A 13,668-nucleotide genomic window follows, 5' to 3' on the forward strand; every position below is an offset into this window, starting at 1 on the left:
CTATGGTGTCCAAGCTTCAATAAGACAAAGCCTTCTAGGAAGCTCCACATTTTGCATTCCTGTTTAACTCAGGAATTTCTCCCTCCCCCTCCCCTTCTGGACTCCCTCCACAGAATTTCGCCAATCTGCCACAACCCCTCTACCCACCCCAATGCTCACAATTGCAAATCACTCAAAGAGCAGGCCATACTGAGCACAGCTGTCAAGCTCCCCTTAATGTTGACACTTAGCATTCCGGAAATCCACCCAGCAGACATTTTTAAAAAAACAAACACGGAAGTGCAAGTTTGGAAAAAAGCCAAATTATTGGCAATGGCCCCTCCACACATCACAGATAAGTGTCAGGGGATACCAGAAGCCTTGTCCCTGCCTCCCCCCCCCCCCCCCGCCACCCAAAGCTGCTGAAAATAGAGGGTTTTTTTTACACCGGACATAATTTGGGCTAAGCCAGAATGTGCAGCCATAATTCAGGGGGAAACAGAATCCTGTCTGAACTGGTTCCCGCAGTGACTTTGGGGTAGATCCAGCTGATACGTGGACTTGCACCCTCCAATCTGGAGGAGATTCGAACTAACAACCATGTGTGTAAAAGCTCCTGGAGATACACATATCAGGCAGTATATAAATATGGTAGCAAGCTAGTGAGCAAGTGAGTGAGTGAGTGAGCGAGCGAGCGAGAGAGTATGTGGCTCAAATGAGATGGTTCCCTAATGCTGCCTCCCATGTTAAGCAAAGATGTGTTATACATAAAATGGAAAGGATTAGAGCCAAGGTACAAAAATAAGGAATAGTCTACAAGGTGAATCACATATAAAAAAGAGATGAAAATGCATATATGCTTGACAGAGAAAAACAAAACTAAGTTGATTACTGCCTGAGGCTCTGTAAAGCCACTGCCTGCCATAGTCCAGAGCACTACTGTAAGCTAGAAGGACCAATGGTCTGAAAAGGCAGTTTCATGTAGGCATAAAAAACAGATTTCAGTAACAGGCAGAAGAACTACATTCACCTGAAAACAGATAAAGAAGTGATAGATTTAAATTTCAAATAAATAGATTAAGATTAACTTTAAGGCAAGATTCCCCAGTGCTAACAAAATTTTAGCAATGGACCAAACTGCCTAGTGAAGTTGCGTAATTTCCTTTCTTGGAAGGCTTACAAACAAGGCTGGACAGACACCCATCAGGAAACACATTGCATCTTCCTGCCACAAGGCAGAGTGTTAAATTAGATAACCTTGGAAGTCACTTTTAATGGCATGGCTCCTTAAGATTTCTAGCACACACCTTACAAAAAAGAATGGGCAATGTGGAGAAAAATATATTTGACTCTGATCCTGGTAATTTTCTGGCATTACAAACAATGCTGTGAATTTCACCATTCAAGATTAGGAAGTGCTCAGAGGTATAATCAGGTTTTACAGCTGTGATTATTGGCTCAGGAATGCTTTGTGCAGCATGCTAGGCTTTGTGTTAGTGCAAATGCAGGCCATATGGGAGGAAGATGTCATGACAGCATATAGCTCTGTCAGTACAATGGGCTTCAGTGCATTGGCAAGGGGGTTATGCTAAATCTGGCCTGATCGATGACAGCAAGGACCACTGCGAGGCTCCAGAATAGACACTGGGACTCTGAACATCTATAAGACTGACTGTGCTTGACTAGATCCCCATCCCACGACATAGAAACCATTTGAAAAGTGACCAGACTGGCTTTTTGAGTCACAGTTTAACTCATGGTTAATTCCACAATTTGGCCATTTGTTGTCTCATCAATTATTCTAATAAACCAAGTTATGTTCTAGTATAATGGCTTGTGTGTGTTTTTAATGCAAAAGTTTTAAACTTGTTGCTTATTTTCTTTTAAAAATCCTTTTACTTCCCCTGGTGTTGGTGGAAAATAGAACTGATCAACTATTTAAATCCTGATGAAATCATTTTACAAAACAGGTCTTTAAAATTCTTCTCTTGAAAGATTGATGTTTTTCTATTGTATTTTTTTCAGTGCCAATTAATTACTTAATTCATTAGCAGTGTAACACAAGAATAGGCTTTGAAAATCCTGTGCTTTGTGTACATGCCTTTTATTATGGCTAATTAAACACTGTGGAAAGACCTGATTATACCTCTGAGCATTTCCTAATCTTGAATTTAAAAAACACACAAAAAACAGCCAAGCTCTTGTCGTCTACAACATATGCAACAAAAACAGAACCAACAACTTTGTGGCTATTTACACATGGTAGTAATAACTGAGACACATGGTGTGGGGCAACCTATACTCAGTATGGACCTTCATCTCCAAGGAGGATTAGATATGGTAGTGCTAATTATTTTGGCTATTAAGCAGAACATAAAGAAAGTGGTGCTTTCAGCTACTAAAAATGAAAAATAGTGCCAATGAGCAAACACAGTCTCGGGACAAATTGATGTAATGCTCACTAAAGTTAGGAACAGATTCCAGATGGCCACTGTACATATGGCTTTGGCTATAGTGATAGCCAAAAGCTGCAAAAGAGAGCAGAGCCCTTTCCAAATGAAATCAGCCCTGACCTTGGAACACAGGCATTTGCCAATGCTAGAAGTGACTGGATTTGTTCAGATTCTTTAATTTCTTCTTTTTACCCTTCAGCAATTATGATGATCAGAATTGGGTATCATTTAAAGAAGGCCTCAACTATATTTGGTTGAGGGTGGAGGCCACATATGATTCAACCACTGTTTTCATCTGCCACATGCTTGATAACTGCTTATTTTGCAGGCTACCGTTACTGATGAAAGGAGATAAAAAAGGAGGAGATTGTGTAGCACAAGTGCTCAGAACAAGAAAATGCCACTAGAATATCAATGTATAGATTCATGGCAAAGTATATAGAAAGAGAAATTACAATTATAAATGGCATTTATTTGAATTTATATTCATAACATTGAGTCAGATTCATCAAATGTATGAACAATTAGTACAGTAGGTGAGGCCTGTTGTTGACCAGGCAAAGTCATTTTGTGTAGATTGTACTGCTAAGGATAGTTCAAGGAATGAAATCCAGGAGGGCCTCTAACCTCACATTTGTGGAAACTGCAATATTGGTGTGCTTGGCCCACCCCACAAATGGCGTTAGGTTCCTTAGCTAAACAATCCACTCTCACTGTGAGAGTGGATAGAGCAGCTTGTGCAGGAAGAGTGGCTCTTTGAACTTTAAACCTCCCCGCACCTCAGTTGAGAAGCAGAGGAAAGTATGAAGTTTAAATAATCACTCTCCTTGCTTCTCAGCTGATGCCGCTTCTTTAAATCTCCGGCGCTTTGGCTGAGAAGCAGGGAGAGTGGCTATTTAAACTCTATATCAAATTATTTGGTGGGAGGTTTAGAAAACTGTGAATAACCAAAACTAGCCCACTCCCCATGATAACTTTAGTTATCATGGGGAGTGGGCTAGAAGTAAAAGAACAGTTTCAAATCTGTAGGATTTCAACTGCAAACATTCATTTTATAGAATAATTACCATATATGGTAAATTTGGATCATAGCAAACTGGTATCATAGAACGATCTTTTGCTTCTTGTAGGGATGGTGTTGCTTTGGAATTATTGTTCTGATTATTGAGTCTTAAAGATCTATTGAGAACAATAACACAATATGATGACTGTATACAGAATTTCTTAAAAAATACAAAAAAGTTATTTAAACCTTTCCTTCAGCATATTATGGTGTAAAAAGCAGTGCATTCAACTGATTTAAGTGGCAGGATTGTTCATGCAAAATTTGATATATGAAGGTAATGATGAAGGAAAAACAGGAAGCTTGATATTCAGATGTTCTTATAAATATATATGTGTGTGTGTGTTTTGTCATCGAGCATATTCTGGTGTGCACGCAAACAGTGCACACAGCTAATTTCAGTAGAAGGATTGTGTATGCAAAATTTGGTATCTGTAGATCATTGGGCAATATGACTTTATTTTGCACCAATCAACCATCCATCCAACCAACCAACCAACCAATTCTTCAAAATCTATAATAGATATCTATTACATCTGTGTATATTTGTATCTATTATATCACTATGCATATATGTAGAACTGGATGGGAGGTTCACCCATTCCATTCAGTTGGTAATAATGTCCTGGTGTATCTTATAACAACAATGGTTGACCAAATACCCACAATGAGCTGTTCATTGCACATACACTTATGTTATAGTGGGTGCTGATTTGACTGCTGCATAAATGAATCTGCCAGTTGGGATTCTATTAAGATGCTTATGCAGGGTGATGAAAATACAGAGGAATTTTCACATGAGGTGATAATTCTTACCACAGTTTCGGAAGTGCACTGCTATTCTATGCAGGAGGCCTTGGCTCACATTATAGGAACTGACTTCTCTGTTGCACAAATTGGGATCTTATTAAGGTACCCTGCTGGGGCCAGAAGACACTGATATACAGCAGTATCTTCCCCTAAGGACTTTATCTCATTCAAACAACTCAGATGCAGTTTGTTATACAGTTTGTTATAGTTTGAGTCTTAACATTGAGAATTGCTTGAAGGAGGTACTGTCCTTGGAGGAAAATCCTGCTGCATTTTGATATATTCTAGTGTCTCTTCTGGACTCTATTTTATGAATACATGTCCTAGAGATTGCATATGCTTCTTGTCATAACCATAATATTTATGCATATCACTTTCCTTCTGCATTTTATAAATCTGGCTGTGAATCAACGCAGTCATGTATCAATATTTCACAAATGCTTCCTTTGCTCTTCAGGCTTACTGGTATGCAGGTTCTTGGAGCAGCCAAACTGTGGGGTCATTCACATGACTGCACGCATGGACAGGTGGGCGGAGGGGAAAGCTGAGTTCAACCTACCTTCCCTCAGACAATTGCTCTTTGTCCCCGCAGTGCGCAAGCCTTGTGCCCACACAACCCACGTAGCTGGCAATGACCATCCACACTGCTCCTGGCAATGCAGATCAACAGAGGCTGGGACTCATTTTCCTGGCCTCTGGATATCCCACCAGGCTATTCCCCCCATCAGATGGGTGCTCTAGGCACCCAACTCTGTGTCTCCTCAGGCTTCATGGAGCCTGAAGAGACACACAAGCCCAGCAGCCAGGTTAAGGGAGCGCTTGCTAAGTTTATAAGTTTGGCTAAGAGCCAAGCTTACAAGCATGGTTAAGTTGGTCGAGCCCTAGCCTGGACTAGGCTGCTCGTGAAAAGAGCCTCTGTGAATCCACACTCACTCAGCACATGGTTACACTGCAGAACTTTTTCACCTAGCCACAGGGCTTCTCTAAAACAGAGAAGAATAAATGGATGGTCCATTACCCTTATTGGGCAACTTCAGCTGCAATCCTGTGTGCACTTCTTTAGCAGCAAGTCTCACTGAAATCAGTGGTACACGATTCCAAATAAACATGACCTTAGCTGGCTCCTAAGTCCTAAGCACCACCAGCACTAAGGAGGAAGTCCTATTGAATTTTATCAGATTTCCTTTCAAGAAAACAAGTTTAGGATCAGGCTGCTCAAATGTAAAGTGGCCCTCACAGGAGTCTGAGTTCTGCACATCTCATTTAAGCATCTTTGATATGATGAATGTTGTTACTTGTTGGTTATATGCAGGTTACCATTCAGAAATATTGATATTGATAACATGAAGTTAAAGATCATGTTATCATTTTTTAAAGCCTCCTGGTAAATGCAATCAGTTTCTCACCTTGCCAGTGAAATGTTACTTTGAATTCCAAAGCACTGTGACAGACAGCAGAGAGAATTACAATTAAAGCCTGCTTTTTGCTGTAACCTCTGCATTGTGATTAATGTCTGCTTCTCTGTATGATTACTCACCTCATCCAGGCTTGCTGATAATGCGTCCTCTGACTGCTACTATGGTCTGCCTTAATTAAAAAGAGCTGGGTGGAAAAAGCAATACCTTAAGTTTGTGTTTGCCACTGGCAAAGTTAGGTGTCACTGGATGGCAGCTGACTTTTGCTGATGGGTAGGCTGATTCAGCTTATTAATGAAGATCTGGTGATCAAAGTGTCAGCTGCATATGACACAAAGCAGGATTTGCAATGCGGCACACTGTGTGCATTGCCAGTGAACAATCCGACAGCAAGATGGACACTTAATGCACATGAGCAAGCAGTGCTGTGTCTGGTGTCACAGCTGCTACGGACTTGAGTTCTGTGTCAGAAAGCCTCTGGTTTGAATCCTGCAGTGAATCCATTAGGTGGTCTTAGGCACTCTTTCTCTCACTCTCAGCCCTTCATCAGCAAAATGGGGTTAACTTTGACCCACTGAACAGAGTTTTTGGAAGGATCAGAACAACATAAGGTGCACAAAGTGCTTTGAACACTCTAGAGCAGGCATCCCCAAACTGCAGCCCTCCAGATGTTGATGAACTACAACTTCCAGCATACCCAGCCACAAAAAATTGTGTCTAGGGATGCTGGGAGTTGTAGTTCAGCAACATCTGGAGGGCCGCAGTTTGGGGATGCCTGCTCTAGAGTGATACATAAAGGTAAAGTGTGCCATCAAGTCAATTTCGACTCCTGGTGCCCACAGAGCACCAGAGGTTGTCTTTGGTAGAATACAGGAGGGGTTTACCATTGCCTCCTCCCACGCACTATGAAATGATGCCCTTTCAGCATCTTCCTCTATTGCTGCTGCCCAATATAGGTGTTTCCCATAGCCTAGGAATCATACCAGCAGGAATTCGAATTGGTAACCTCTGGCTTGCTAGTCAAGTCATTTCCCCGCTGTGCCATTAGGTGGCTAGAGTGATACATACATGGCAAGAATTATTACCATTGAAAGTACCATGGGCTGTCCCATGTGCAATAGCAGCTATTTCCTCCAGATTGCTAGGTACCACCCCCAAATGAATGGCAGCAATGGCATGGAGAAAGCAGCCAGATCCATGACTCAGCCATTGCCCCTGAATAGCTTGCCATATGGAGCAGGATCTCTCCAAACTGGATGACTGGGCAATGGAACAGCAGATGTGGTTCAGTATAAGTAAATGAGAAATGACGCATAGTGGAGCAAAAACCCCTCAATTTCACATATACACTAAGCTCTTGGCAACTAATCAGGAATTTGATTGTGGGGGGTCATGATGCAACTCAGTGTGCAGCAGCTGCAAAAAAGGCAGATTTCATGCTTGTGATAATGAGCAAAAGGACAGGAAATAAAACTGCTAATATACTATTGCCCTTATACAATCCGATGATGTGGCCACACTTGGAATACTATGCCTCTCAAAAAAGATATTGTAGAACTGGAGAAGTTGCAGAACAGAGCAATGGAAATGATCATGGGGCTCCAGCAGCTTCCCTACAAGGACAGGTCAACGCACTTGAGGCTTTTTAGTTTAGAAAGACGGTGACTATGAAGGGACATGATTGAGGTTTATAAAATTACACGATGTGGAGAAAGTGGATAGAGAGAATTCTTTCTCTCATATCTCTCTCAACTCTCATTCAATCAAGCTGATTGGTAGGAAATTGAGGACAGACAAAAGGAAGCACTTTTTTCACACAGCACATAATTAAGCTATGGAATTCTCTGCCCTAGGAGACGGTGATGGCCACTAGCTTAGATGGAGAATACACACATTCATGGAGAATATCTATCAATGGTTCCTAGCACTGATGAGTATATACTACTTCCAGGTCCAAAGGCCACATGCCTCTGATTTGCTGTTGCTGAAGAGGGCTATTTACCTTCATGTCCTGCTTTGAATTTCCCAGAAGTATCTATCTGTCTGGCCAAATAGATGGACCATTGGTCTGGTCCAGCTAGGCTGTTCTTCGGGACCTAAGAAATGATTTGCATGATAGCTTTTCTAAGGTATGGAGTGCCTTCCACAATTATTCCATACGTCAACATGCTGCACATGCCAACTTTTTATATGCCTAGATAATGTGTACACCTCTCTCTTAGAACACAATGTGTTTTTGCTTTCTTTCCCCGTTTCTTTTCCGATCACATATGTACAGTTTCTCAGTGGTAGTCTAATTTCAACACGAGTTATATGAGCTGTAATTTCATACATCCCAAGAAGCCAGCTATGGAGCAATAGGAAATGCAATATTAGGATGGATCCCTTATATATTTGGGATACATATATTGAGCTACAGGGGCATCCCCCCCCCCGCGCTCCTCTTTGATGATGGAGAGGAAGCACTTCCCTTCCCACAGGTAAAAGGGGACCTCTTTCCTTCCTCACCTCACAGGTGGAAGGTGAGATTTTTCCTTCTCTGTGCTGTTGTGGGGTGGGGACTCTTTCCTCCCTTCTCCATTGGGCAGAGGGGAAATATTTTCCTCTCTCTCTCACACACCCCAATGGAGACAAAGCTCTTTTATTCCGTAACACCAGAAGAGGGGAAGATGTTCCTGTTTTCCCTCTTCCCTTCTCTTTTAATCTGACCTGTGCCGCCTCTCTGTCTCCTCCTGCTCCCACACCCCTCCTCTGAATCTTCTTCCTGCTCCTCAGCCAAAACCTACTCCTCCATGCTTTTTTAAAAAACCAGGAAGTGGGGGGAGGAAAGGGTGGCAGAGCAGTGATGACTGCCAGGTAAGGAGGAGACAGCAGGATAGCAAGGCATTTGTCAACGGTGGCTGGTGAAATCAGGGTGGCCCCTGGTGCTCCTGTCATCTGTTGCCTGAGGCGACTGACTCACCATCCCTCAGGAGCAGGCTGGCCCTGATTCAACCAACCCTACATCCTCCATACTCCTTTACCTCTCACAAGAAAATATGAGATACGAATCTCCAGTTTAAAAGTGCAGGCGGGGTGGAAACTGGGCACAGGAAAAGCAATTCTGTTGCCAACAACTATGCTTTGCAGACAAAATTGGAAAAGCAAAATAGCTGGCACAGATGTCATAGGGCTGAGTGGAAATTGATGTAATTGGGGAGAGGGGCAGTGTAGTGTGTGCAGAAGTGGCCCTGCAACTGCAAACATACTATAGAGAGATCCTCTGAAGTTTCTGCAGCTGATGTGCAGAGTGATGAAACTCATGGCTAACCAAAGCATTTGAGAGCTGAGTTTTGCAATGCCCGACAGGCTTTTGGAAGAGAGAGAGAGCTTTTTTCAGACCTTTACAATGACATTTAATTTATTTTTCCTGTCATGCCAGATTTTTGCTTTTCATGAAGCAGTAGAGCATTCTTACGTTACCAGCAGCATTTCCGTGCAGGAGCCAGTTCTTGCTGGTTTGTCAGCTCTTGCTCTTTGCTGGTTTGAGACTGCATAACAGAAAAGGAGATTATTTGAGATCTTTCCAGTAAGGAATAAATGGGAGCTCTTTTGGGAATAGCACTGATATTCAGCCTCACAGTCTTCAGCTGTGTAAATCAACATGACGGCCCCACTTCAGCTATGGCCCACTTCTCAGTCCAGGTTCAAGCACTGCTGGCTGGATCGTCAAGTGATCTAAAGCAGGGTTTCTTAACCTTCAGCCCCCAGATGATGTTGGACTACAACTCCCAGAATCCCCAGTCACAAAGGACATGTCTGGGGATTCTGGGGGTTGTAATCCAACATCTGGGGACCCAAGCTTAAGAAACCCTGATCTAAAGAACGATCCCTTCCTTAGTGCTTTCCGCTGTAGTTTACATCACCTGGCTTTAGAAGCTAAGGGGACAATCCAGCTGAAACTAAGCACATTTAAGCCCCACTGATTTTGATGAGGAAGAGAGTTAAGCGTGTGTTTAATTCTTCAACTGAAATGAATGTGAATTTATGCTTAATTTGGCTGAATCATGCTCTTAGTTTAGTGATTGTGTGTAGCCCTATGTACGTCATGCTCAACTCACGTACAATCTGTGTACAGTATACACACATACAGATCTGAATTAACATACAGTTGTTCACATGTTACATTCACACATGCATAGCAGTGCATTTCTTGTCCGTACCCTGAATTTGAGTCTGTCTGTACCCAGGCTTACTTTTAAAATGAATACATGTCCAGTCATTTACACAAAAACATGCACATGTGTACATACATCTGTATACACATACATACAACACAATAAGGCTAGACACACGATTGCCCCCAGGGCGGTGGGTGGCAGTGGGGTGGGGGGAAGGCAGGGTTCCACCTACTTTCTCTGCAGATGATATTTTTTCACATCTTGCACCACCACGTGCCCACACAGTCCACACAGGTCCGTGCAGCGTGGATTTGCTGGCCTCCGGGAATCCGTCAATAAGCGTGCTGCACTGGGGGATTCCCCCGTTGAGTTGGATGCCCTGGGCATTTGACTCTGTGTATGCTTGGGCTGCATACAGCCTGAGAATACACACAACCCTGGCACAACCCTGGCACAGGGTGTGCTTGGGCCCTTAATCCTGGCGAAAGGCCGGGGTAAAAAGCAGGCTTAGGCGAGGTGGCAGCACTAGGATTGGCCTTGATCCCAGCGCTGCACATGAGCAGCCTAACTCAGGCTGAGCTGCCCTAGTCTGCGTTAGGCTGCTCATGAGAATAGCCTTGTGTCCGAATAGGTCTTATGTTAGCTGGCAATTTGGCCAAATCCTAGAGGGGAACAAAGGCAAATTCAAATGGAGTGTTCAGCATGTAATTGAGGCGCTGCGCTTCACAATTAAGATCTCTCATTCATCTGCTCAGCTGCCCTAAAAGTAAAAACCATGAGATAATAACTTCCTAAAGCTTCCCATGAAGCACTGTGGCTGAGTGGAGAATTGAACTATGCAGAGAGTCACACTGGATGGAGTGGTCTCTTTTACTGAACCATCTTTAAGAAAACATATCCCTCCATTTTGTATTTTTTTTAAAAAAAAAATCAATGAGGCAACAACTTCCTAGAACAAGGATGGATAATGTCCAGTCCACAAATCATTAATGTAACCTGTGAGAGATTTCATAATTGTCTTGGCCCAAGGCTTTATCTGTTTCTGACAGACTGTGTTTTCCTTCAGCAGCCAAGGTCTTCTTCTTGTGTCCCTGCTCTAGTCTTACGTTTTACAAAATGCCTAGATTTCTTGAATATGCTGAGTATGGGCAGGGAATCCTGAGAAACAGTGGCAGCCATTTGACATAAGGGTTCACAGTGTCAAACAAAAAGTGGATTTAATCCCTGATCAAATTTTCTAGTGGAGTAAAACCCAGGAAGAGGCAGGCGCCTCTAGAAAATGAAGTGCTAAAATGCCAGCCTAGCTCTAACAGGCAACCCTTTGCTTTTAATCACATTTTCCCTTCAGTTCTCTAATAATTACTGTTCTACATTTCCCGTAATGCATTTCCTTTTTGCATTGACATCGCTTGAAAGGTAACCGAAAATTATCTCCCAAGCCTTTCGCCTGCAGCTTTATCACAGCACAAGAGTCTTATGCAAATTAACTGCAGTGCATGGAAAAAAAGGAAAACTAAATTCTTTCATTAATATTTGGCATTGGCTGCCCTGGTCTGTAACCTGGGAGGACATCTGCAATTACTGTGATGCACTGAACCAGGCATTTCTTGCCACAGTGGCAGCGTGTGTGCCATTCCTTGCTTTCCTGGGCATTAATCTGTATCCCAGAGAGCTTACTCAAACAACCAGTCTCCACTCATGTGCAAAGCCTAATTGAGTTCAGAGGGGCTCCTCCTGTGGGTAAGAGCTACTCATGCAGCTACTGTACCCAAGGAACGTGCCTAGCGAGAATGCTCCAGCCAGCATCTAGTCTTGTTTTAGAATACGTATAAGCAAAAGCATTGATTGCAACGATACATTGTGTTCCTCCTGGACTGAGAGACGGTCGACTGCGGCACTGCTCCCCAACAAGAATCAATCAACAGGATGGCTTACTCTCAGCTGTGGAGCTTTCTTCTTCTTCTTCTCTTGGTGCTCCTAAGTGTAGAAAGGCAGGGAGGTGTAGGCTTTTGTTTGAGATCATAAATGCAGAGTACGCCATACCAGAGATGCACCAGAGAGCATCCAAAAGGATTTCTTTATATATACAGATTGCAGCAGATTGCTTATGATGGTGAGGAAGCAACGAAAGATTGAGACTGTGCCAAACTGAAAACAGAGAAAAGTCTTACATATAGTATGAAGGCAAATCCGACAAGATACAGCCAGATTCTGTAAACCGAGTGTTTGGTACTTCAAACAGTCATCAACTCCAGTCAGGAAGCATTCCCACTAGGGCCGCAATCCTTTGGAGCTTGCACATGTGCAGCTCATTAGCTGTTTTCAGCCCAGCAGCTACCTGCAGTGGAATAGAAAAGCCACATTCCAACCCACTCCTCTTGTAAATTAGCACTGGGGGTCAGCACTGGGGGTGGGGCTTGGGGAGATGCTACAGGAAGGAGGATGGAAACGTAGATGCATAGATGAATCACAACGCAGCACATTATTGCTGGCTTGCAGTTGCCTCGATAACTGAAAGTGCCCCTACCATCGGGCAGTTCCCACTTCTCCTCAGTGGCAGTCTGTAGTTATGCTCAGCCCAGCTTCTAATAGAAGATCGTTCGAAGCACCCCAAGGAAGCTACCAGTGAATGCTCAATGCAAACTGTCTAGGGATTCAATCAGTGTAACCTCTTCTGTCCATCCAGCCAAAATTGAGCAAAAATGGAAACCGAGCATTCACTTCCACATTCATTTCTACTTCAATGGGCTATATGGGATAGTACATAAGAACATAGGAATAGCCCTGCTGGATCAGGCCCAAGGCCCATCTAGTCCAGCATCCTGTTTCACACAGTGGCCCACCAGATGCTGCTGGAAGCCTACAGCAGGAGTTGAGGGCATGCCCTCCCTCCTGCAACTGGTACTCAGTGATTCCCAGTATGAAACTGGGGGTCAACTGGGGCATATGGCAGGCAATTGGTACTGGCTTCAATAAAAGAGCCGCAAGGTAATTACTGCAGGACAGACCACAAGAGAAGAATATGCCTCTGTGGGAAAATGGTAACCATACAGGCATCCTTAGTGCATAGGAAACAGCCAGCATTAAAAAGTGCAGCCAGCATTAAAAAGAAGAAAGTATCTGATCATCCTGAAGGGTGATTTTTTTTTCTCTGAACAAAATCAGCCATAGAACCTCCCGGGCTCTGTTCTCTAATAGCAGTGATCAGCCATTGTAATTTATGAGCACTCAGGATCACTTACCATGTCACACATCAACAACGTGGGAATGCTGCTGCAAATCACTCCTCCGATATAATGTGGGGAGAGTGGATATATAAAGCATAGGGGAGGAGAAATACCATAGACAGAGTCTGTGGAGGATTAACTGAGAGGAGAAGGAAAGAGCGAAATACATACACCACAAAGAGCAACGGCAGAACAACAAAACTCGCTGCATTCCTTCAACCGGAGCCCAGGTGAAATATCATCATCTCCGGAGTGTGTCTCGTGTTCTTCTATCTTTTCAGCTAGAAGCACCATTGAAAATTGTCGGTGCCTCTAGCAAATTAGTCCTTCAAAGCTCCAGTGTTGATTTCTGACAGGGCCAGCTCCTCTGCTCACTCTTTATCTGTCAGCAAAGGAGCTGTGTTAAAACTGGGCAATGGGACAGAGAACAGCCATGGACAATTGCCACCATTCTTCATCTTAGTGAGACTCCTCAGGTTTGAAATGACATTAGCCTTGTCCATGGTCCTGTAACTCCTGACTGAAGGCAACTTTCGTGATGCTGTCTTGACTATACTGCAT

General features: G+C 43.3%; 1 protein-coding gene across 3 annotated transcripts in view; it reads right to left on the bottom strand.

Moving 5' to 3' along the window:
* The window catches only part of VWC2L (von Willebrand factor C domain containing 2 like), a 197,617-nt gene that overhangs the window by 70,042 nt on the left and 113,907 nt on the right, over nucleotides 1-13,668 (bottom strand). Inside the window, exon 4 of one of the 3 annotated variants that reach the window (XM_053283362.1) lies at nucleotides 11,743-11,857. The exons of the other annotated variants lie outside the window; for them this stretch is intronic. Coding sequence (XP_053139337.1) covers nucleotides 11,799-11,857 — 59 coding nt within the window. The 3' untranslated portion in view covers nucleotides 11,743-11,798. Of the gene's footprint in view, nucleotides 1-11,742; nucleotides 11,858-13,668 lie in introns of those variants that run through there. 3 annotated transcript variants of the gene reach the window in all.

Source organism: Hemicordylus capensis, chromosome 1 (genome assembly GCF_027244095.1).
Source record: "Hemicordylus capensis ecotype Gifberg chromosome 1, rHemCap1.1.pri, whole genome shotgun sequence".
Classification (NCBI taxonomy): Eukaryota; Metazoa; Chordata; class Lepidosauria; order Squamata; family Cordylidae; genus Hemicordylus; species Hemicordylus capensis.